Here is a 26,362-nt window from a genome sequence, read left to right as displayed (position 1 = left end):
TCCTAATGTGCACAGTCTACATTGCACAAAAAGCAGGGAGAGGGACAAACAGAACAGTGAGCAGCTCCCCAAATCCTGCCATAAGTGAGATCCTCTCTCCTCCATTTCTTTAGGCTCAACTGTCTTCTGTTTAGGCTAACCCAGTGTGTAACAGCGAACCTGGCCTTCTGGGGCTTCCATGATCCAAGAGGCAGTGACTTTTTTAGTTTCAGGAAGGTTTTGTGTGTGCATCATCTTGGCTACATATGCACAAGCATCTCTGAGTGGGTCTAGGGGGTTCTCTCTGCAAAACTAATGTTTTAAATATCAACTTCAGGGCTGATGTAGTGGGAAGCACCTAGCATGAAGTGGTATGTAATGAAATTTTGTTGGCAGTGAGATATAGTAGAATGAGAGGCCCACACTTGTTCAAAGCACTGCAGTATTCAAACTACAGTTCTAATGATAGTGATCATTGGCCTATTATGAAATGGAAGAAAAGGAGCTCACTATAAATGTATTCCACTATTATATGAAATAGCTCAGCAGAATAAATGAAAATGTGCTGTCTTTCAGGACAGACTATTTTATGTAGACATGCCCCAGGGATTGTTCTTTGTCTCAGCTCAAAGAAGGTGGCTGATAAGTACTAAAGCTAAGGGAATCTTTCTTTCCCACAGTAAAAACAGTCATTTTTTGTAATTTCTTATTTGTATTTGAGACTGTAAGTCTGAGTGGGTTTTGGATTCTGTCTGAATATGCAAACACATGGGTCTAAGAAGCACTAGAACTGGCCATGGCAAGTGGGCTAAGTTTTCTGGCACAACTGTAGTTGAGCAGCTGTCTGTGATTAAACTAGCCTTACACATCTGCTCTCAATGCTATATGTCCCTGCCAGCCTGCAATGCACTCCCATCTTAATGGAGTGGAGGATAGGTATCTCCTGGAGTCCTGGAGAAGGTGGGCAGAAAGGGAGGGCTTCAGGCTAAGGTGCTCTGGAGTCTCACCCACATCCAAAACACATGCTGAGATCATGTCTGGAAGGGGATGGAGAGCAGTACAGGAGGAGAGATGTCTCTGCCTCACCATATTGCCCATTAGTTAGGCTAGTATGAAGGGGAAAGGAAGGGCTGATTCTCTCTCCAAAACCTCCATCCCCTTGGCTGTCTGTCACTGCTTTGTGCCCTGAGACCCATTATTCTGCAGTTGCTGCCCCCCTCTCTGCCCGATCATGGAGGTCTAGTTTAAGTTGTTTCCAAAATGCTGACTGATTGCCAATACCGGTATAAACATGAGTGAGAGTCCCAGGAGATGGCTAGTGGACCCTGATAACATTTCCCCTCCTGCATCCAGGCAAAGTCTTTGCAAACTGAGGTACACGTCATGTGTATCCTCATTCCCCTTTGCAGTGGGAGGATGAGAGGATCTGGAGTTGGCTGAATCGCAGGGGTTAGGTTGAAAGGCTCAACCCTGAATATTGTTAATTTGGCATGAGGTCATTTAACACAGCATTGGACCTATGTAAATGTTTGTTATTTCTATTAAAATTAAAAGGTAATAAATGTGTGCCTCCTGCTTAGAATTCATTTCAGTATTAGTGTTTCATTCACCTGTGAGACCTGGCCTAAGCTTTTTTGGGTCACCAGCTGTCTTTGTTTATTCCTGGACAAAGATCTCTGTAAAGACCTTAAGACAACACAATGCTGAATTAGAAAAAATTAAACATCAACCTAGCTATTTTTTCCAATATGTAACAATACTAGGTCCAACCATCTTATGCGAATGACAGAAGGGATTTGACACTCACTTTATTGCCTTCCTCCTACTCACAAATTAAAAGAAAACTTAAAATAAGAACATGAAGATTCTTGCTCAGGCTGCAGACATTTGGAGAAAACTGTGCTAGGGGAAGGAATGTACAGTATGCATGAGCATGACAATGAAAACCTGAAAGGTAGAGAGGAAATGAAAAGATGAATGAATGTAAGGATAACAATAGGAGGAAATCAATCAGGAAGAGTTTAACAACAACAACAAAAAGACAGTGTATTGGAACAAAATACATTAACATAAGCATGGCCATACTGGTTTAGACCAATAGTCCATTGACCCCGGTATCCTGTCTTCCCACAGTGACCAGTGCCGGATACTTTAGAGGGAATGAACAGAACAGGGCAAATATCAAGTGATCCATCCCCTATTGTCCAGTTCTAGCTTCTGGCACTCAAAGGCTTAGGGACACCCAGAGCATGGGGTTACCCTGATCATCTTGGCTAACAGACACTGATGGACCTATCCTCCATGAACTTGTCTAATTCTTTTTTGAACCCAGTTATACTTTTGGACTGCACAACATCCCCTGCAATAAGTTCCACAGGTTGACTGTGCCTTGTGTAAGGTTTGCTTTAAACATGCTATTTATTTCATTAGGTTCTTGTGTTATGTGAAGGGGTAAATAACACTTTCTTATACTCTTTTGCCACCCCATTCAGGATTTTATGTACCTCTAACTTAACCCCTCTTAGTCATCTCTTTTCTAAGCTGAAGAGTCCCAGTCTTTTTAATCTTTCCTCATATGAAAGCTCTTCTGTACCCCTAATCATTTTTGTTGCCATTCTCTGTACTTTTTCCAATTCTAACATATCTTTTTTGAGATGCGAGTTTTGAGAACTGTATGCAATATTAAAGGAGCGGGCATAACATGGATATATATAGTGGCATTATGAATTAAATGAATCCAATACCAGATGGCAGATCATTTTAAAGAAGAACTTTCAGAATCAAAACAAAACTGGGTAAAGTTTAAAAAAAATTTCTGCTGATTTAAATGAAAAAAGACAGTATATCAGAACAAAACGAGAGCTGAAATGAAGGCCCCACTGAGATACAGTAAATTGGAAGATAATTAAAATAAAAACTGAAAGAAGCAAAAGAATATTGCAAAGTGAAATGAAAACATTTCGGGTTCAAAACAAGATGGAAAGAAACTTCCATAAAAGACTTGATAACTACAATAAAAGGAAGAACCTTAAGGAAAAGACACTCTGAACTATAATGAAAACAAAATGTGAATGCCCAAACTATTGAATGAAACAAGAACTGAAAGAGAGATAGTAGCAGTGAATCATGAAAATTTAACCCTTCCAATGCTGGAGGTTTGGATTTTCTAATTTGAAACACAAGAGCGGAAGACTCTCCAATTTCAAGCTCAGTGACACAAATGGGTGATACAAAATGGAAGTGATAAAAATAATGGTAATATCCAGGGGTGAAAGTAACTTAAAGGACATGCCGGTATGCCAGAGTCCTGTGGAGGGGGAGGGGCCTCAACTGGAAGAGGCGGGGCCTTTAAATCCCAGGGCTTTTAAATCAGGATTTAAAGGGCTCAGGGATTCAGCTGAAGCTAGGGGCTGGGCCCTTTAAACCACTCCCAGAGCTACCAGCCGCAGAGGTGGCTGGGAGCCCTGGGGTTTGGGCAGGGGTGAAAGTAATTTACATTTCTTACCCATATGGTCCAACCGCAAGCAACCCACCTCTCCTACGTACTTCATGGATCCCTCCCATTGCATGACATAGATAGAGAAAATAAAGCTACTGTTACTACTACCAGTACTGTCTGTAATAAAACTTTACTATTGGAATAAGCCTGAAAAAGTGAAAACTCACTGCCACATTTTTCTCTGTGTCTCCCTCCTCCTCCAGCCAGGCTGCTGACACTAGCTTCCCTGCTTTCTCCCTGCCTAGCACTCAGCAGCAGTTGCAGGGGCTTCCCTCTAGCTTGCAGCAGGGAGCAGGGAGACTGGTTGAGGGAGGGAGAAGCCTGCCTCCTGCATAAGAACAGTTTAAACTCAGCTGTTCCCTGCGTGGTTCAGTAACATTTCAAAGAGGATCTGCAAGCAGTTTGGACATCACAACCATGATCCTCTGCTGAGGAGGGAATGGGACAGATTTGAACTTGGAAATGGTTCCTGATTTTGATTGTGTTTTTTGTGTATAAGAGATCCCCTCATCCCGGGGTCAGAAAAGAACTGCCCCTGCCATGGTCACACACACCCTCCCCACAGCTGCTGTGAGTGAAATTAACAAGGATGCCAGAAACCACTCCTAACCTCGAGGGCTGAACCACTCAGGGAACAGCTGAGTTTAAACTATTATTATGCAGGGGGCAGGCTTCTCCCCCCCTCAACCAGTCTCCTTTTCTTACCAGTCCTCCATACCAGCCCGTACCGGCTTACTTTCACCTCTGGTAATATCACAATAGTAGCACCAACAATACTAAATCTGCCTAAAACTATCTTCTGATAGCTGGCCATACTAGCACTTCGCAATACTATCACATGGGCTTCTATGGTTACTTTCTGCCCCATCATGAAAGAACCTGGATTGTTTTTTTTTAATAATAATTTGTTCTAATGCACAATTTGTTCCAGGTGCTCAGGGGGTGGAGGTGAGTCTCATAAGAGATTGGCAGCTGTAGTCTCCCTATCTTAACTCTGAACTTCCATACTCTAGGTTTAGGTTACTTGTAATTTTAATCCAACTCAGAATTTCCTGGATATGTAATACTCTGCTCTTTGTTTATTATAACTAATGGTTTTGAAGGGAAATACACACACAAATCACTGACATATGCCTGCAACCTTAACTTCATTTTACCAAGTTTTTTGTGTGAGATTAATAAATAAAACAATAATTAATGGAACAGCTAGGGGAAGAAATATAAAACCAGATTCTCTGCTACAGAGAGAGGAGCCAAACGTAGTTTGAAAGCATCTTTGTTCTGCTCCTATTCCAGGCTGCTGTAGTTGCTGAAATGTAAGTTCCTATCTCAGGCTGCCTATGTGCTGGAGTGAGAGCATTATGGCTACTTCAATTCCTGATTACCTCAGCCCCACCTGCTTATGGCAGGGCTTACATAAGAGGGCGGTGTAGGGAGAATTCTCCCCTGGCACCCTGCAGTTCATTTACAGGCTTTACAGCCCTTATATGCTGACAGAGTGGTGTACAGATGACATGCAGTTCTTGCAGCAAATGGTGGCTGCAACCTATTAGGCCACGCCCAACCATAGGTTACTCTAATTCATGGCACAAAGTAACATTTGTGGAAGTGCCTATGTGACACAGGTGCCTAGACTCCCATTTCGAAAAGTGATTTTGGAGTCTAAATCACTTTTGAAAATGGGCCTGAAGCATCCATGTCACTTAGGTATTCTTGAAAATATTATCAACTGTGTGGTCTCCTGCCCACTCAGATACAGAATGCTGGCTCAGACCACAAGCCAGCATGCTCTTCCCTTGTAGACAGAGCTAGAGCATTTTTGGCCAAACCTTGACCATCCATTTACATGCATCATTGTCTTGTGGAATTGCTGAATTCATCCCTCCCTCAGATTCAGCCACAGTTTAAAGATGTCTGTGCAAAAGCTGCAACATGCTTGGTCCTGTGACAAAGAAAACCAGACAAATACAATACAGCCCTAAAACCCAACCAAAAAGAAATGTCATATATTAGTGAGGACAACTGATATCCACAGCAACCAGAATGAGAACAGTAGGGGTGATTCACTTAGCACCTCTTCTCAGCACACTGAAGAGGAAAATGTGAGCCGAGGGCAGCAAGGGAAGCTGAATGGCCCCTGCACTTTCCATCCCTTAAGAAGAGGGGAATTCCCACAGCCTCTTAAGGGAAAGCTATCAAGTAGCTCAACAAATATTTGGATTGTAATTGGCAAGAAGAGTGGAGTTCCTGGCATCCCTCTAAGACTTCCAAGCAAAAATGTCTTGGAGAATCACTATATGAAGGAGGCCGTAGGAAGGTCAGGACTGGATAGAAAGGATTCTTTGACAAAAAAAAATTCTTCTAACATTAATTTTTAATTCCAGACTGTATAAACCCAACATATTATTATGCTGGGGGTTGAGTGAAACCTCATTGAAGTTGGTGAGTGTAACAGCAGCCCTTCATTCAGGACAAACAAAAAAAAGCAATTAAGCTCGTGTGTGGTATAGACAGATGAAACAATAAGACCACATGCAAGCCTGGAGGTGTTTAACTTCAATCATGAAGTCAGTCTTCCCTGGGGTCTGAATGTAAATGCATGGGACTAGGCATTGTTTGATGGAGCCATGTGTGTGAGGGAGAAGGGACTGAAACACCAGAGAAGGCAGCAAGGAAGCTGTCATAGCATGATTTTGAGGGAAAAAAAAATAAAGAGTCAGATTTTGGGTGGAATGCTGGTTAGAAAGAGGCTTGGAATGATGAAAAAAGAAATTGTCTCTTGTCGTTTGTTTCATACTCTGTTCAGGGACACAGAATTCTACATATATTCTTTGTAAACAAACAGGACTGCATCAAAGAAATACCTGCCTCGGGCATCGGTGTATCCCCCAAATGGAAATAACCTGAAAGATCCTGAATATTGCCCAACCACTCAGGTCAAAAGAGGTAACAATATCTTGCTACAATACATTGACCTTAACAGGTCAACACATCCTCATTGAGTCCTAACCCCTTATCCTGGCTGAACAGATCTGTGAGCCATTAGTGATTATCTCTGAGAACTCATGGAAGACGGGAGAGATCTCAGAGGACTGCACAACAGGTAAATAGGTACCTATCTATAAAAAAAGGGGGGAATAAGGATAACCAAGGGAACTGCAGACCAATCAGCTTAACTTTGGTCCCAGAAAGATAATGGAGCAAAAATAATCAAACAATCAATTTGTAAGCACCTAGACGATAATAAGGTGATAAGTAACAGTCAATGTGAATTTGTCAAGAACAAATCATGTCAAACCAACCTATTATGTTTCTTTGACAGGGCAACAAGCCTTGTCGATTGGGGGAAGCCGAAGATGTAATATATCTCGAAGTTAGTAAGACTTCTGATACTGTCTTACGTGACCTTTTCATAAGCAAAGTAGGGAAATATAGCGTAGATTAACTTACAATAAAGTGGGCACACGACTGGTTGGAAAAGCATAGTCAGAGAGTAGTTATCAATCGTTCACAAATAAGCTGGAAGGGCATACTGAGTGGGGTCCAGCAGCAGGGCTGCCTGGGGGGGGGGCAAGTGGGGCAATTTGTCCCAGACCCCGGGCCCCACAGGGGCTCCCATGAGAGTTTTCAGAGGGTCTTCAGCAGCAGGTCCTTCAATGCCACTGAACACACCCAGATCGAGTGAAAGACCTGCTGCCGAAGACCCAGAGCTCCTTCCACTCTGGGTCTTCAGCGGCAGTTCGGCAGCAGGTCCTTCACTCGCTCTGGGACCCGCTGCCAAAGTGCCCCGAAGACCCGGAGAAGAAGGACCTCTGCCGCCGAAGACCCCAAGCCCCTGAATCCTCTGGGCAGCCCTGTCCAGCAGGAATCTGTCCTGGGTCTGGGTCTATTCAATATCTTCATAAATGATTTGGATAATGGCATAGAGGGTACACTTATAAAGTTTGCAGACGATACCAAACTGGAAGGGGTTGTAAGTGCTCTGAAGAACAGGATTAGAATTAAAAATGACCTTGACAAACTGGAGAAATGGTCTGAAATGAACAGCATGAAATGCAATATGGACAAATGCAAATTATTACACTTAGGCACAAATAATAAATTGCACAAATACAAAATGGGAAATAACTGCCTAGGAAGAAGTACTGCAGAAAAGGATAAGGGGGGTAATAGAGGATCACCAGCTAAATATGAAACAACAGTGCAATATTGTTGCAAAAGACCTCAACTAGAGAATTCTGTCCAGTTCCGGGCATCACACTTCTAGAAAGCTGTGGATAAATTAGAGAAAATCCAGGAGAAAGCAATAAAAATGATTAAAGATCTAGAAAGCATGACCTATGAGGAAAGACTGAAGAAACTGGGTTTGTTTAGTCTGGAGAAAAGAAGACTGAGGTGGGACATGATAACAGTCTTCAAGGATGTAAAAGGTTGTTATATAGCCACTGAGGATAGGAAAGTAGTAATGTGCTTAAATTGCAGCAAAGGAGATTTAGACATTAGGAAAAACTTCCTAACTGTCAGGGTAGTAAAGCACTGGAACAAATTACAGCAGGTGGTTATAGAATCTCGGTCACTGGAGGTTTTTTAAGAACAGGTTAGACAAACACCTGTCCGGGATGGTCTAGATAATATTTAGTCCTGCCTCAGTGCAGAGCACTGCACGTGATGACCTATCAAGAGCCATTCAAGTCGTGTATTTCTATGATTCTGTGATAACAATGAATTTTGAAAGAGACACAAAAACAAAGAATGTTAATAGTGAAGCAATCAATAAGATACCCACCCTACTTACTATTCTCAGACTGAGACTCAGGAGATAAGGACTCAGTTCCCAGTTCTCACTGACTTCCTGTATGATCACAGACAAGTCATTTCTCTGAGCCTCAGTCCCCCATCTGCACATAGGAGATAACACTATTTTCCTTCTCCCATCCTTAGTCTGCCTTGTATAGCCGTTGCGGGCAGGACTATCACTTATTACGTATACGTACAGCAGCTAGCATAAAGGGCTCTGATCTTAGTTGAGACCTCTAGGCACTATGACAACAATACTGTAATGTACTACACTAAAAGGTGTCAGGCTCTATGTGTGCCTTCTGCAGTTTACAGTTGGAATGCTTGGTACCCTTCTAATACTAAGTTGCAACAAAGAATCCTAAACTGAGAGTTGGTGGCAGTATCTCTATATTAATATATTATAACATTTTTAAAAGTTTTAAAAGATATTTAAAACCACTTTCATTTTTTAATGCCCATATTTTCCAAAGTTAATATTGGCTGTCTCTCCCATTCTACAATTTTTTAAATTCTAGAACACATTGGTTTAAAATTCACAAATAGAGTCTAATACACACTGCAATGTAATTGGAGATGGGTCGGACCCGCAAAATTTGGATCATGATCCAACATTCTCAAAGTTCAACAATCGATATTTTGCTTCTGGCCTATTTCTAATGTTGACAGAAAGTGAGCAAATGGAAGAATAAACATTTCACACTTATTGTGTGGTAGAATTCTATGCAAACAACAAAAAAGTACCTTCTCTGAACAAAGTTATATATATATATATATATAAGTCCTCAAAAAGGGAAAATTGCTGGCAGAAGCATGAAGCCAGGGTATCAGTATGTTCTGATAAGCAAGTATTTTCATATGGCAAATTGAGAATAGAACAGAAAGTCACACTAGTACAGACAATTCACATTTAACTTTTTAAAGATCCAAAAAATCATTCTCAGAGATCTTCTATTTATTTTACAACCCTGTATACCATATGATCCATTAGCAGAAGTATTTATATTTGTAGTATGAGTTTGTACTAATGAAAACAACTTTTGCACAATATTCTGATACAAAACTGTACACTGGAAAAATAACAGATTATAATCTTAGTTTCTAAATGTACTTTCTGAATACCTTATTTTCAGGTCTATAGCATATGAGAGCCCAGGAAAGGTTTCTTATCTAAGAAAGGTCTCAGTCTTTCTTCGTTTCCTTTCATGGTATCAAAAAATAGCCTAATGCATACAGATATTTACTATAGTAACGGTGAGATCTGGTCATTAAGACCCTCAACTGTTATTACAAGGTTGATTTGCTCACTGGAAATGACAAGTAGGTTCAAGCTGCTTAGTTAAGTTGCATATTTTCTCATTTACACTGTGTACTCCCATTATGTCTTCAAAAAGAAAGAAAACCAGATTGGTGAGTTTAGTTAGAACAAAAGGAGTCTTCATTTCATTACAGTAAATGGCAGTTACTCAAGCTTTCAGATTATTACAGTTCAATTCCCAAAGGTGATGAGGTGGGGAATAGAAAGATGGCATGCAAAGAAGTATGGAAGCTTGAAAAGCTTCTTGTGCCTCCCCATGGACCAAGTTCAGTGCAAGTATTTCAAAAGCTCACATGGGTCTAATGTTTTATGCATAAATAAGGTTCATTGAGTTAACAGTGGCCTGTGAGATTTGAACACAGTGTGACAATGTTATTAGTGGGGAAAAAAGTGGGACTCCATGGATACCTCCTTCATCAGATGGCCTTGTCACCTCACTGCAGTAAGAAAGGCTAGGGTTTGTCTCAGAACCATCTGACTTTTCACCTCCCAAACTCATGCCAGAAGTACTGGTGGAATGGAAATGCTGTTTATTATAACGGCTTGCTTTTTCTACAAAGGGGAAAAGATACTGCAGTGAACGGTGAGCTGACAGAAGAGCAAAACAGAACAAAAACAACACAGCAAATGATTTATGTAACAATAGCTTGAAAGGTGAACTTAGTTCATTTGCACATTCATTTGGAACATCACTGGTTCAAAAAAGTTTGACTAGGATTTTGACTGGTTTGTATCCTGCTTCAAATGGTATAAAGAAAGGGAAGAAAGGAGGGCCGGGGCAGAGATCCTAGGGAAAAACAGGGTGAAAAATGGAGTAGAGAAGGGAGAGAAAAAAAACTGTTATTGAAAAATAAAGGCATTATTCCACCCTATACAAAAGTCTCTCAGATTAAAACAGGCGCATTTGCTTTTAAATTGGATCATGGTTGAAAAAAATAACAACATGGCTTTAAATCACATGGAAAAAGGCTTGATATTCAAACTTATTCAAGCACAAACTCCATAAAATTTCTTGAGAAGTCTGTAAAGCCCCAAACATGAAAGTGAGTGACCTACCTGTACATTAAATGCTATTCTTTTTATAGACTCAATATACAAGTGATTCTAGATAATCTACATTGATTGTCAGTCCTAATTACTTAGCCCTATATGGAAGGAGAGAGTGTGGAGAAAGTACTGTTTGGAAATATCAGCTTTTCCCCCAAAAATGTGGAAAACTTTGAGGCAAGATTGATGTGAAAGAGAGCAAGAAATTGGGTGAGATAAACAATTTCAAACCAAAATTTCTAATTTTTACTGGGGTAGTAAATGCAACAAACGATGGCTGTATTTGCCTTTATTCTCTACAACTCAACTGTGATCAACTGACAGGATGATTATTTTCATTACTATAATTAAGGTTCTATAAATGTTTCCACTAAAAAAATAATTTTCTGGGATTTATAATTCAGTCAAAATAATTTTGTTCTAGCCTTTAACTTGCCTTACAGTCTCTCTGTCTAATAATACTTTATTTTGAAACATCAATAACATCAATTCGGGAACAGAAATGACTGCTACAATGGCCATCTTTTTTTTCCACAGCAAGATAAATATAGTCTCTCTCATGCAGAGGTTAGGAGTTTAGCATCCTGACACATCAGTGGTCACTGCTGTATTTTAATTGTATAGATATTTTTAAAGATGAAATTTAAAGATTTTAAATACTGTGGCTGTAAGGCATGAAGGAAGCTTATGAAAAGGTTGAGGATGCTTACACAATGTGCTTATATTTCATCGATAATCTCCTGGTAAACTGCATTGTAAAATTGGTTTGGATTCAAACAAGAAATCTGGCCAGCTACTAGGATCTGACTCAAAGCCTACTAAAGACAACTGGAATCTTTCCAGTGAGTCTAATGGGCTTCAGATTAGGTCTCCTTAGCCTCTAATATGGTGTTTTAGGATATTTATGGCTAGGTATTTTGAAAAAGTATAAAGATAAAAGTAGCAAAGAAAGATTATTTTAACCAATTTTACACTTGGAAGAACTTATTTTAAATACATTTTTATATTTAAAGAATTCCAAGCTTAAGAGTTCAAAAGACCAAGGGTGAAATCCCAGCCCTGCTGAAGTAAATGGCAACACTACCAGTTGTTTCCATCACTAAATGTGTATTATTGTTAATAAACTGTCTGCAAATCAGCTTAAGTTCTTCAAAAAAAACCGAAACAAACAAAAAAAAACCTAAAACCACACTCTTGACCTCCTCTGCTTTCTTTATTAAACTGAGTGGAAATACTTTTTAATCAAATTCAAAAGGCTCTTTAAGCCCCTACCACTAGCAGAAAAGAAGGCAATAATGGAACTCAAGCCATAATATGTTGCCTGTGTTTGTTCCCTTTCCCCTAGCCTCTGTCTATTTGTCCATCTATCCTCAGATTGTGCGCTACCTAAGAGCAGGGACTGTCCTTTCTTGAATGTTTGGAAAGCATAAAGCACATTGCAGGTGCTACTGTAAACTAACAAATGACAGGTGCAAGCAAATATAATAAATTGTAACCCATAAGCAAAAATCACACAAGACCTTGAAACTTATTTTATGAATCAAACCCTCCTGAATCTTTGAAGTTTTAGTGAAATCCAGTTATTTGGAAATCAGGACAAGAGACTTCAGTACTACTGGAATTACTATAGTTTTAACTGTAACTGAAAACAGTAATTCTAGTTTAAGATAAATGCCTTCACTGTTACTTAGCTGTGTGTGAGAATATAGTTATAATTTCCTTTAATACACTCATTTTAAAAGTGGAATGGTTGTAAAATGAAAAAATACAACATAGAGCTGATATATTGACCTGAAAATTTGATACATCAGCTTCATTAAAAAGTGGATTTGGGGAAAACTCAAGATATAAGCAATACCAGAAAGTATACGCAGACTCCTAGACTGAATACTGTCTTCCAGAGGATCAATGTCGAAGATGGAGCCAGGATCTGTGCGCCAAACTTTGAGGTCTTTTCCCAAAAGAAAGAAATGATAAGACAGACAAGCAGTGAAGGAAATAAAAGCATGAGAACAAGAAGTTTTAAAATGACAGGGATTGTCTTGATCTAGACATTAATGGAAATATCTAGACATTCCTAGACAAGAAGGCATTTGTTTTCTCAGCTGTCATTTAAAATGAATGCAACACAGTCCTTTAAGTGTTGTACATCATTCATTATGAGCTTTTCCTTTTAATTTTGTCAACCATGACAGTTACATTTTATAAGGCTATACCAATTTTACCAATTTTCTAAGGCTATTCCAATGGAAACAATTAAAAAAACCCTTACACTAGATAGCACTAGACAGTTATCTGGTGCTTCTGTGTCTTAACTGTTATTTCTGTTTGTCGTCCTAAAACATAAGTTTCTCAGGGCACAGGCCACATCTTACCCCACATTATCCCAAAACAATGCTGAACCACAACTTATTAATTTAATAACAGTTATAACCATGAGACTTTTCCTCACAATTCTATACAGAAATTATTACAACTTTGCAGTTCACCATCCTGTATTGGATAGCTTAGAATAGAGGTCTTCAGATTAAAAAGTGACATTTTATATGAAGACTTCATGTATAAACAATGTATAAAAGGTTGAAATGATTACACGTTTTACTAAATGACTACACAATAGTTATAGAGTTCCATAAGTCAAAAGGCTGCTTATAACCATGTACAGTATATATAACCATCTATAAAACCTTCTGTCAATAGGCTTACCACAACTGTAAAATGTACTGCTTGTGGCTGTAACATGCTTATCAAATCTACTAATTGTTTCAAAATCAAACCTTGATACTAAGTGTGACCAATTAACATATGGATCTGCCAGATAACAGGGAAAAAGGCAAATTGTACATTCATTCATGTGTGTCTTGCTAGACAAGCCATCTGCAGGATTTTAGTGGATCCCAATAAGTTAGAGGAGATTAAATGAACTTGACCCTGTTGCTATGGGGGAGTGGAATCAGGCTAATTTATAAGTCACTAGGTGAAGCTGTACTCTGGGGACCCCAAATATGTGGCATCCCAAGTGTTTTATTGGATTGCTTATGCCAGATCCCTGCAATTGGTGACACAACAAGAGCAGGCACAGCCAATAAAACAAGTCTCACAGCCTTGAGCTGGATTCATTGTGTGTGCTACATGTTATCTACTACAGCCTTACATTGGAGTGTAGTGCTAGCTCCTGCAGACAAAATGAATGGAAAGCCAGTGTACAGTCATTTGGCCCTAGCAATGACAATTGGAACTTCTATGTAAAGCACAGACAGGCTTGAAAGAGGAAGTGAATTGGTGAGTCCCATTTTTCATACTTCACTGTGCATTTCTAAATAAAAAACATGAAAACTACGTATGGACTTCAGTACACAAACCATTTATTTATTACATTGATTTTATTCTCCTGTGTAGTCTGCAATAATGTATATAAAACAAGAACCTTGCAATTCACTTCATCAGATGGAGCACTTTAGCTTCATTGTGGCCTCTATCCAACTGAAAATATTGTCGTTGGGTGTTTAGCTACATAAGCTGCATGGACCCACTTTACTTCACCAATCCACAGACAGATCAGAATTCGGGGGCTGGGAAATATCCCATTTATTTCAAAGGCTTTGGACTGTCCTATTATGCATAACATAAAATTCCATTTTCTAGAGCAGAATTTTGCTGTTGTTCAGGCACTGAAAAAAGTTGTTAGGGCTCCACTGATTACATTTAGAGAGCCCACCAGGTAGGTTCTAATAAGGAAGAATTACTCCCTACCTGAATGAACATTTATCAGCTGGGGTTAACTTAAGAGTCATGGCTGGGTTTTTTTTTTTGACCCTGTGATCTTTTCCAGATGCCAAGGACCTCCCCCGAAGAAGGAGTTCTTTGATTCTGTTTAAACAAGCCTATGTGACTGCAGATCATTTGAGAAAGACATTAACTGAAATATTAGTAAATGTAAAACTCTCAGGTTTGTCATGGGCTATTTCCATTAAATAATTATTATTTTTTGCTTTCACTTTTGTTTTCAAAAGGTGTTTCTCTTTAGTTTTTCTTTTATTAAAGGACTTCTAGTTGAAAAACTGTACAGAAGTGCTAACTTTTCCTCAATAAGTTATTGATAAGCGGGAAATTTATGCTCTGAGAGAGAAGCTCAGTTATGACTGACTGGAATGTGCGCCACTGAGCCCTTCTGTCATCACACTCATGGTTGCGTTAGTGAATGACACATACACAAAGCAAAAATAAAGCTTACAGTGCAGCACTGGCTGGGCTTTAAAACATGCTGAATAGGAGGATGTTGTGGAGCACATGAATGCATGAGCTCTTCTACTGCTAGCTGACTACCTTGCTTCTAGTTTTGGAAGTCAGGTGGTTGTTCTGGCTTTGGGGTCTCCATGGCAGGCCAATGATTCCTCTGACTAGGTTGTGTTGCCTCAGTGCCAAGATGTGCAAGGCCTTCACAGTCTGCAAAGCTATTTTCCACTGGGTGAGCTCTGTCACTCCCTGTTATAAAATTCTCTATGATAGAAGGCCATGTCTTCTTAGTCTCCATTCAATTCTGTCATAAATTACCCTTGTTATTAGGTACAGAAGTCTCTAGAATGAACATCTTGGGGATTCTTGTGGCCTGTAATCGTGCCAGAAAATAGGACAACCAGAAAGAGAAAAATGAATAAAGCCAGGTTCTCTTCCCCCTTCCGATTACATTTCTGCTAACTTTTAGGATTTAGATTTTCTTTTTTCAGTTTGAGCAAATACTAGTTGATATGAAAATTCAGGAAGACAGCTGAACTCAAGACCTCGAAATGTTATGGCCCAGAGAGCTACCGTGTCCATTTCTTTCTCTCTGACCACTTACAGCCTTAACCTGAACAATCTTTTAGAGCAGCTGTTCTTGAGCTGTGGCCTACCTGAAGAGCTACTGGCAAGCCACAGAAAAGACGGTTACTCACCTTTGTAACTGTTGTTCTTCGAGATGTGTTGCTCATATCCATTCCAGTTAGGTGTGCGCGCTGCGCGTGCACGTTCGTCGGAAGACTTTTTACCCTAGCAACTCCAGTGGGCCGGTAGGTCGCCCCCTAGAGTGGCGCCGCCATGGCGCTCGATATATATCCCTGCCGGCCCACCCGCTCCTCAGTTCCTTCTTGCCGGCTACTCCGACAGTGGGGAAGGAGGGTGGGTGTGGAATGGATATGAGCAACACATCTCGAGAACAACAGTTACAAAGGTGAGTAACCGTCTTTTCTTCTTCGAGTGATTGCTCATATCCATTCCAGTTAGGTGAATCCCAAGCTTTACCTAGGCGGTGGGTTTGGAGTGAGAAGTCGCGGCATGGAGCACTGCAGAGCCGAAGGCCGCGTCATCTCTAGACTGCTGGACCAGGGCATAATGGGAAGCGAAGGTGTGGACGGAGGACCAGATCGCAGCCCTATAAATCTCCTGGATGGGCACGCGGGCGAGGAAAGCCATCGATGATGCTTGTGCCCTGGTGGAGTGCGCAGTCACATGACCCGTAGGGGTGTGAGCCAAGTCATAACAGGTCCTGATACAGGACGTCACCCACGAGGAGATCCTCTGTGAGGAAATGGGTAGTCCTTTGATTCGGTCCGCTACTGCCACGAAGAGCTGGGGGGATTTGCGGAACGGTTTGGTCCTCTCCACATAAAACGCGAGTGCCCGGCGGACATCAAGCGAGTGGAGTTGTTGCTCCCTGCGGGACGAATGGGGCTTTGGGAAGAAGACGGGGAGAAAGATCTCCTGGTTGACATGAAAGGCTGGGACCACCTTGGGGAGAAAGGCAGGGTGTGGCCTCAGCTGCACCTTGTCTTTATGGAAGACCGTATACGGGGGATCTACCGTGAGGGCCCGGAGTTCTGACACCCGTCTGGCTGAGGTGATGGCCACCAGGAAAGCAGTCTCCCAGGAGAGACAGAGCAGAGAGCAAGTCGCTAATGGCTCAAATGGAGGGCCCATGAGCTGAGTCAGAACCAGGCTGAGATCCCAGATAGGGGCAGGGGGTTGAACCTGGGGGTAGAGACGTTCTAGTCCTTTCAGGAATCTAGTCACCGTAGGGTGAGAGAAAACTGAAAGGCCATCACCCTCCGGATGAAAGGTGGAGATAGCCGCCAAGTGAACCCGAAGGGACGATATCGCCAGGCCCTGCTGCTTGAGGGACCAGATGTAATCGAGAATACTGGCAACAGAAACCTCCATAGGGAGGGAACCCCTCTCCGTGCACCAACAGGAGAAACGCTTCCACTTGGCCGAGTACGTCGCTCTAGTGGAAGGTTTCCTGCTGCCCAGTAGTACTTGATGTACAGGGGTAGAGCACCGTAGTTCCGACCTGGTCAGCCACTCAGGAGCCACGCCGTGAGGTGTAGAGACTGGAGGTCCGGGTGACGGAGCCTGCCGTGGTCCTGGGTGATCAGGTCCAGGTAAAGGGGCAGGGGGACTGGGTTGGCCAGAGACAGGTCCAGCAACATCGGATACCAATGTTGTCTGGGCCACGTTGGAGCTATCATAATCAAGCGGGCCCTGTCCCTGCGCACCTTCAGAAGGACCTTGTGGAAAAGCGGGAACGGAGGGAACGCATATAACAGGTGCGTCTTCCACGGGATAAGGACGGCATCCGCTACCGACCCTGGTTCCCGCCCTTGAAAGGAGCAGAACATCTGGCATTTCCTGTTCCCTCTGGAAGCGAAGAGGTCCAGCCAGCGACAACCCCACCTGTGGAAGAGTGAAAGGGCGACGTCCGGGTGAAGGGACTATTCGTGCGAAAGGAAGGAATGCTCTGACGGTCTGCCAGCGTGTTCCGTACTTCGGGGAGAAAGGAAGCCATGAGGTGAATGGAGTGGGCTATACAAAAGTCCCAGAGCTGCATTGCCTCTTGACATAGGAGAGAGGATCTCATGCCGCCTTGCTTGTTGATATAGTACATGGTCGTCGTGTTGTTGGTGAATACCGAAACACAGCGACCTTGAAGCTGATGGGAGAACGCTTGGCAAGCAAGGCGTACCGCACTCAACTCCCGTATGTTGATGTGGAAGGCCACTTCCTGAGGAGACCACTGGCCCTGCGTCCTCAGGGTTCCGAGGTGGGCCCCCCAACCCAGGTCTGAGGCATCTGTTGTTAGGGATACCGAGGGTTGGGGCGGATGAAATAGGAGCCCCGCACACACTACGGACTGGTCTAGTCACCACCGGAGGGAATCCAATACCTCCTGGGGGATGGTGATAACCATGTCCAGCAGATGCCTGGCCAGATGGTGTTGTGTGATAAGCCAGGACTGGAGGGGCCTCATGCGAAGCCGCGCATAACTCGTAACAAAGGTGCAGGCCACCATGTGGCCTAAGAGGGTTAGGCACGTCCTTATAGAGGTCAAGGGAGCCGTCTGTAGATGCTGAATGATGGCAGACAGCGTCTGGAACCTGAACAGCGGCAGAACGACCCTGGCCAAAGTGGAGTCCAGAATGGCCCCGATGAACTCTATCCTCTGCGTAGGGAGCAGAGTGGACTTGTCCACGTTGATAATGAGGCCCAAAGCTCCAAAGAGTCTGCTGATCTTGCGGACGTGGTTGAGGACCTGCGACTCTGACGTGCCTCGAATCAGCCAGTCGTCGAGGTAGGGGAATACGTGTATGCGACTGCGTCGAAGATAGGCGACGACGACAGCCATGCATATCGTGAATACCCTCGGGGCCGTGGAGAGGCCAAACGGAAGGACCGCAAATTGATAATGGTGGCAGTCGACCACGAACCGAAGGAAGCGTCTGTGTTGCGGAAAAATGGCTATATGAAAATAAGTGTCCTGCATGTCGAGGGCGACGTACCAGTCTCCAGGATCCAGAGATGGGATAATGGTCCCCAGGGATACCATGCGGAACTTCAACTTCACCATATATTTGTTGAGTTCCTGCAGGTCGAGGATGGGTCTGAGGCCTCCCTTGGCCTTGGGGATCAGAAAGTAGCAGGAATAAAACCCCTTGCCCTTCTCATTCTCCGGAACCGCCTCTATGGCTCCTTTGTCGAGGAGCATCCGCACCTCCTGAAGGAGGAATTGCTCGTGAGAGGGGTCCCTGAAGAGGGACGAGCGTGGGGGGCAGGAGGGAGGGTGTGAAATAAATTGCAGACGGTATCCCGTTTGCACCGTGCATAAGACACAACGGTCAGAAGTTATTTGGGTCCATGCTGGGAGGAAGAACGAAAGGCGGTTAGAAAACGGGGGGGACGGATCCGTGGGGGAAACTGGTACAGCGTCCTCGGGCGCACCTTCAAAACGAAGGTTTTGGGCCCGATGGGGCTTTAGAGGAGCCTTGATTCTGCCCCCCTTGGTTGCCCGATTGTCTGCGCTGGCCATTCCTGCTTCGGCGTCTACTAAAGTCTTGCCGCTGGCGGTACTGAGGATAGGGCCGGCGCTGCTGCTGCTGTTGCTGTTGCGGCCGGAAGGGTCTGCGCTGCGTCCCGGGCGTGTGCATCCCTAGTGAGCGCATGATGACCCTATTGTCTTTCAGGCTTTTCAGCCTGGGGTCAGTCTTCTCTGAAAACAGGCCCTGACCTTCAAACAGGAGGTCCTGGATGGTGTGTTGGAGCTCCGGAGGAAGGCCAGAAACCTGTAGCCAGGAGATGCGGCGCATTGTAACCCCCGAAGCCAGAGTTCTGGTGGCCGAGTCCGCCGTGTCCAAGGATGCCTGCAATGAAGTTCTTGCGACCTTCTTGCCTTCATCAAGAATTGCCGAGAATTCTTGACGCGCATTCTGAGGCAACAACTCCTTGAACTTATCTGCTGCTACCCAAGAGTTATAGGCATAGCGGCTAAGGAGTGCCTGTTGGTTAGAGACCCTGAGTTGGAGGGTGCCCACTGAGTAGACCTTCCGGTCTAGCAGGTCCATGCGCCTCGCTTCCTTGGACTTCGGTGCTGGGGCCTGCTGCCCGTGGCGCTCCCTCTCGTTCACAGACTGCATGACGAGGGAGCATGGGGTTGGGTGGACATGCAGGTACTCATATCATTTGGAGGGTGCCATATACTTGCGCTCCACCCCGCGTGCAGCAGGAGGGATGGAGGCCGGTGATTGCCAGATGGTATTAGCATTGGCTTGAATAGTAGTGATGAAGGGAAGGGCGACTCTGATGGGAGCATCCGCTGAGAGAATGCTCACCACAGGATCTTCGATTTCCGAAACCTCCTCAGCCTGCAAGTTCAAGTTTTGCGCTACACGCCTGAGGAGGTCCTGGTGTGCCCTGAGGTCGAGTGGGGGAGGACTGGAGGATGACGTTCCCACCACTGCCTCATCGGGGGAGGACGACAAGGAGACCCCCGGTAGGAGCGGGTCCACGGGGGGCTCCGTCTGTACCAGCGCCTCTGATTCTGGAGGGAGCTCAGGGTCCGGCTGGTTAGATCGGTCTTCCCCCGTCGGAGAGGGGGGAGGGCAAGACAACAAGGCCTCCGGAGCCCTGCGCTCAGATGCCACTGGTTGAGGTGGAATGTGTTGAGGGCCCTGGGCTTGATGGTACGCCCAGGGTGTCCAGAATCCCCACTGCTGCGATCCCTGATCCTGCAGAGGAGGGTCATGGAAGAGAGCCACGGGTCTGTCCGCGTCCAGGGCGTACATGCTGTCTGCCTGCGATGAGACAGACGGCTGCTGGGAAGGCCATAGTGGGGCCGAACGTGGCTGATAGGGCTCCCTCGGTCTCGACGTCGACGATCTTCTCGGTGCCGGGGACCGGTACCGGGAATCGTACCGGTGCCAGGATCGGGACCGGGACCTGCCACCAGCGCGGTGCTGGGAGGTCGACTGGGACCTGCCGCCGGCGCGGTGCCGGGAGGTCGACCGGGACCTGCCACCAGCTCGGTGCCGGGAGGTCGACCGGGGTGCTGACCGCCAACGGGAACGGCTCCTGGAGTCTCGGTGCCGGCAGCGGCGACTCAATCAAGACCGGTGCCGGGGGTAGCGAGACCGTCTGGAAGATGACCGGCGCAGCGAGTGCGACCGGTACTGCCGAGGGGAGCGGTGCCGGGACTGTGAGCGGCGCCTGGAGCGAGAACGTCCAGGGTGCCGGGACCTCGAAGGGGATCAGTGCGGGCTGGGCGAGTCCGGAGACGGCGCTCGCATTGTTGCAGGCTTGCCTCCAGATACAACCCGCACCAGGGGTACCGGGGGTTGAGGCTGGGTAGGCTCCGTGAGAGCAATTAGGTCCGCGCCGAAGTGAATGTCTCTGGCGTCAAAGAGACCAACAGCTCAACCCCAGATCTTATAGGGGAGCTAGGAGGGACCGGACTCGACGGACCTCCGGGGCCTGGAGTCAACGGAATCCCTGCTGGTGGTGCCGCGGCAGAGGTAGGTGCCAGGCGCTCCGCTCGAGTCTGCGAGGATGGAGTGGCAGACGTCGAGGGCCTTGCGTCGGGTCCCGGTGCCGGGGAAGGTCGGTGCTGGGGCGTCTTTCCGGAGCCAGCGCGGTCTGGTGCTGGCGCGGAGCCGGCGCTCTGCGTCGGGGCCACAGGGTTAAGTGCCGCTTCCATCAGGAGAGTCCTTAACCTCTGGTCCCTCTCCTTTTTTGTCGAGGCTTAAAGGCCTTACAGATGCGGCACTTATCTGAAATGTGCGATTCCCCCAGGCACTTCAGACAGGCGTCGTGGGGATCGCCGGTCAGCATCGGCTTTTTGCAGGCCGAGCACTGTTTGAACCCCGGCGAACCAGGCATGGGCCCGGTGCCGGGCGCAGGGAAGGGATACAGCCCAAACCCGCTAATAAGTATATACAGCTATACTACAATTAACAATAACTAACTACAATTTATAACTATCTACAACTATGAGAACAGTGAAACGAAGGAGAGCTAGGGACATGGAGGACAGCTATGCCGAGCTCCACAGTTCCAACGACCGACATGGCGATAAGAAGGAACTGAGGAGTGGGTGGGCCGGCAGGGGTATATATCGAGCGCCATGGCGGCGCCACTTTAGGGGGCGACCTGCTGGCCCACTGGAATTGCTAGGGTAAAAAGTCTTCCGATGAACGTGCACGCACAGTGCGCACACCTAACTGGAATGGATATGAGCAATCACTCGAAGAAGAATGAGATGTTGTCATAAGAACATGAGAATGGCCATACTGGGTCAGACTAAAGGCCATCAAGCCCAGTATCCTGTCCTCTGACAGTGGCCAATGGCAGGTGCCCCGAAGGCAATGGACAGACAGGTTATCATCAAGTGATCCATGCCCTGTCACCCAACCCCAGCTTCTGGCAAACAGAGGCTAGGGACACCATTCCTGCCCATCCTGGCTAATAGCCATTCATGGACTTATCTTCCATGAATCTATCTAGCTCCCTTTTGTACCCCGTTATAATGCTGGCCTTCACCACACACAAGGAGTTCCAGGGGTTGACTGTGCGTTGCGTGAAAAAATACTTTCTTGTGTTTGTTTTAAACCTGCTACCTATTAATTTCATTTGGTGGCCACTTGTTCTTGTATTAAGAGACGGAGTAAATAACACTTCCTTATTTACTTTCTCTATACCACTCATGATTTTATAGACCTCTATCATATTCCTCCTTAGTTGCCTCTTCTCCAAGTTGAAAAATCCCAGTCTTATTAATCTCTCCGCATATGGAAGCCGTTCTATACTCCTAATCATTTTTGTTGCCTTTTTCTGAACCTTTTCCAATTCCAATATATCTTTTTTGAGATGGGGCGACCATATCTGCACACAGGTGTGGGCGTACCATGGATTTATATAGAGGCAAAATGCTAGGACTATGTGTACCACTCTCATGGAGCATTCCCAAGGCATTATAGGTAGGGAGAGAAGGTGATTGATGAAGGAGGTCCTTTCCTTATGAACTGATCTGCAGAATTTTAATCGTGGAGAATTGTTGTGTTAGAGGGATACAAGTTTATTCAAACTGAAGAACACTACAGCCCTAGATCTCTCTTGAACAGTGAATGCCAGTTACATCAATGTTCAAGTTAAAGAAAAACTGCATTGACTATTTATAGCATCTTACAAAGTTAGGTAGTAAATGAGAATATATCCCCACAGCTTCTAGAAATACCTGTTACTGTTTCAGATGTTCATAATATTAATGATTTCATTAGAAGCTGCCATTGTACCGATACTTCAGTACAAGTTTCACACTGGAAAATGCAGACTAGGAATGAAAGCATTTGATTACTATTTGAATTGACAGGAGAGGTGGTTCTACTTTTAAATTAAAAAAAAAAAAAAAGCATTTATACCTTAAAACAAATGTCTGCCTCCCCATGCATTCCAAGGGTGAAGCTGAATTCTCTCAGGGCTAATCTACAGCAGACTGCCAATAGCAGTTTTCTATTGGATTATTTATTTGCATTAAGTATTATAAAGTCTCAAATATAATAATTTACTCTTTGTAGTTTGATATAGTGATTAGAATACCTTTTATATTACTCTGCAATTTTCTTCTTCAGATGGTTTTGTAAAGCTAGTATCTAGAACAAGTCTTTCATTTTAACATTTGATTACTTAATATCCTCATTAGTTTGAAGCTGATAAGGTTGATTACAATTACCCATTCTGCCTGGCAATTATTCTCTGAAACCCCAATTCTTACCCTTAATTTTAATTTAAAAGAAAAAAACCTCACAAAATAATAAATTGAGGAAAAATGTATAGTGACTAAAAAGGTAAGCTAATGTTATTTAACACCATCATCACAATCGGAGCCAAGTAAAATGAAAAAAGGGGATATTTTTCTCGGTTATAAGAAGGAGGAGAAGCAGAGCCGTTTATCTTCACACAGATCTCTGGACAGCAACATTATTTAACAACTTACCAACAATTATTCCGGGTCTTCTATCCATTTCAACTATATGTGGATGTACTCCTTTATATGCAGCATCACTCACAACCTGGGTGTTTTTTCTCACCCGTTCTGTCACAGGATCATCCACCACTGGTGTAAAACCTCTGCCTTTTGTCTTCTCAAAATCTTCATGATATTTCACCTGGAAAAGAATAGGAATGTTTTTTCCCCCCAGCAGTGACTGATATTAACCCATCTGAATTATGCTAAAACTAGCAAGAACTATTTCATAATGAGCAATTTTATTCCTTGATTTTTGTACCATAATAGTATCATAGAAATAGAGATGGAAAAGACCTGACAGGTGGTCCAGTCCATCTCCTTGATATGATTTCATTACATACTTGCTACCATTTAAAAAAACACACAAAAAACACTTTTTTTTGCTTGCCATTCCATCATGCATTAACTCAAGCTCCTGAATGTCTTCACGCAACGATGCTGATCTGTACATCTAACGATGTAAGCAACCCTGTGATATTAGGACAGGGTTCTGAAGGATCTCTTAAAAAGTAATGTAATTCATTAGGAATTTTGCTGACATGCACAGTTTTATATAAAAAAATATACTCCCTCCTCTGACTTTTCTTGTTAAGCAGCAGTTGGTTGTATTAAGACAGAAATTATGGGCAATTAAGCTGTTCCTATGCAGCCTGCTTTCCAAAAAGGGACAGAAGAGTATCAAAAATATTACATACCAAGTGTTGGAACAAAACTGATATGTGTTATAAAGGCAGTATCCCTGATTACGCATTATTTGATTTTTTAAAAAAGATTCTTAGTCAGTGATGTTTTTTATGTGTATATATACACACACATACATCCACACACACTCAACACAATTAATTTCAAGACTCAAGTCACACACAATCCAGGAACATGCACAGGCACAAAGTGGTGTGTGTCACCTAATCCAGTCAAACTGTGGGATGTTCAAACAGTGAGGAACAGCCTGAAGTTTCTTTTTTTTTAAAAACAGTCAATCAACTGTTAGAAAGCCATTTATTAGTATTTTGACAATATTCATTACATTCATATGCAGTTAACAACCCCTCTCTCCCTTGAATGGCAGAAGAGAAAAAACAGTTTCCATACTTTAGTACAGTGTTTAATTAGTTACCTAGGTTAATGAAGGGTAAACGCCAGTGTAAAGTCAAGTGTCATTCCTTAGTATAGTCTAGTTATTTGAAGAATGTACCCTACCATTGAGATGTTGTTTTGTGTTTTTCTGACATGCCTTAGTTCAGGTGTGTCAAGAATCACACTAGGTCTACCTTTCATCTGCTTCTGATCACTGCTGTACTTGACCTACAAAACAGCAACAACAGTAAACATGAAGCATTCATTTACATTGAAAGACACGGCAAATATGAAGCCTCACAATAATGCCATTTCCAAATCATTTTTATACAAACTTTTTCTTTCTCCTCCTCTTTCACAACTGTTGTTTTTTTTTGTTTGTTTTTTAAATCTAGGATGCAGGTGGCAGAGGGGACTGGAAATGGCCAATGGACACATTCATTCCATTAGCCACTCATTCGAAAAGTCAGTAGTGGCTGAAAGTCAACCATCTTGACTGTTCAGTAGTATATGTGAAATAGGTCTTGAACAAGTTCTTATTAGTCAAAGTGAACATTACAAAAAATACCATCGTAATTGGCACTCTGAAAGGTGTTAGCACTTGTGCTCAGAACTGAATAAGGAGACTGAACTACCAGATCTTCCCTAGATAGTCCCTATTTCTCTTCTCCAGCAGGGATAGAGCATACTGTAGGAACTTTCATGTCACCAGAGGACTGATCCCCTTGATATTTGGGAGATCCTCCCAGGGCTACATATGCCAGTTCTATGCCCAGACTTTGCCAGAAGTACAGATGCAAAATAGTTGCACCACATCTGAGGGTCATCTTGGTACATTTAGAAAATGAGCATTTATGCCCTATGTGTTGCATGTGTAGCAGTCGTCATTACTATCTATAATCTTACCTTGTGCCTGATTAATATTGTTGTGGTATTGTATATACTTGGCATACTGAATGCCAGGGATACCACAGTAACATTCATTACCTGCAAATAGTAATTGTCAAGTTTTTAATATAGCAAATGTAACTATTTCTAGTTGGAAAGAGGGAGTCAATTAGCATAGACTTCTGTGTCATTCCAGTAGACTGGAGTACTTTCTCTAATGGACACACTCATCTTAGTCTTCATTTCTGAACCATAACATGCAGATTGCATGCAAATATATATCATTTTAGATATATCCATGCATTTACACTCAAAGGTACCTCCTCTCAAAGCATGTGCACAAATCTATTATAATATGCTTTTATATTGAGAGGATAATAGAATATAATCCCAACTATTCAGCAGATAAATGAATTTAATATTTTATGTTTGTTTAATAATCCTTGAGCAAGCCACAGTATAAACTATAACATAGTCTCTAAAGATTTATTAGGCAGTGTTTTTTTTTAAATAAACGTGCTTTAACAGTGTACAATGAAAATTAAAAATGTAACTGTCTTTCTTGATACCAACATACTTATGTTACATCATATAATTACTGCCAATGCATTTCATTACATCTCTGATCCACTGCTCATTGGTATGGCAGAGCATTTATCAAGGCAATTTTGGGGAAACTCTTTGTAAAAATATCTTAGCTTGCAGGAATCATGATGATAATAATTAAAACTCATGAGTACATTTTTGTGATAAAGAAATTAAATATCTCAGAACCAGGTATCTAAATTACATTTGTTCTTACATTTTAAGGGCATCTCATGGTCACTTGGATCAACAGTTATTGTTCCTTTGCCTCTTATGTAGTCTCACTGACAAACCCAGCTTCCTTTACTCTTTCTCTGATAAACACTGTCTAAGTTTTACGGTGTTC

At 43.4% G+C, this 26,362-nt stretch overlaps 1 protein-coding gene across 4 annotated transcripts in view; it reads right to left on the bottom strand.

Annotated features, from left to right (window-relative positions):
• Nucleotides 1-26,362, bottom strand: part of LOC127044581 (LIM zinc-binding domain-containing Nebulette) — a 557,001-nt gene that overhangs the window by 151,418 nt on the left and 379,221 nt on the right. For 2 of the 4 annotated variants that reach the window (XR_007772528.1, XM_050939646.1), the window contains exons 5-7: nucleotides 23,434-23,605; nucleotides 12,499-12,591; nucleotides 10,002-10,145 (exon numbers count right to left, since the gene is read on the bottom strand). Coding sequence is in view for 3 of the 4 variants with exons in the window: in XM_050939646.1 (XP_050795603.1) it covers nucleotides 10,002-10,145; nucleotides 12,499-12,591; nucleotides 23,434-23,605 (409 nt within the window). In the remaining variant the exon portion in view is untranslated. The remainder of the gene's footprint in view (nucleotides 1-10,001; nucleotides 10,146-12,498; nucleotides 12,592-23,433; nucleotides 23,606-26,362) is intronic. The other 2 variants (XM_050939648.1, XM_050939649.1) reach the window with 2 other exon arrangements.

Source organism: Gopherus flavomarginatus, chromosome 2 (assembly GCF_025201925.1).
Source record: "Gopherus flavomarginatus isolate rGopFla2 chromosome 2, rGopFla2.mat.asm, whole genome shotgun sequence".
Taxonomy (NCBI): Eukaryota; Metazoa; Chordata; order Testudines; family Testudinidae; genus Gopherus; species Gopherus flavomarginatus.
The sequence above is the reverse complement of the archived record's forward strand: the minus strand, read 5'-3'. Positions and strand labels throughout refer to the sequence as shown.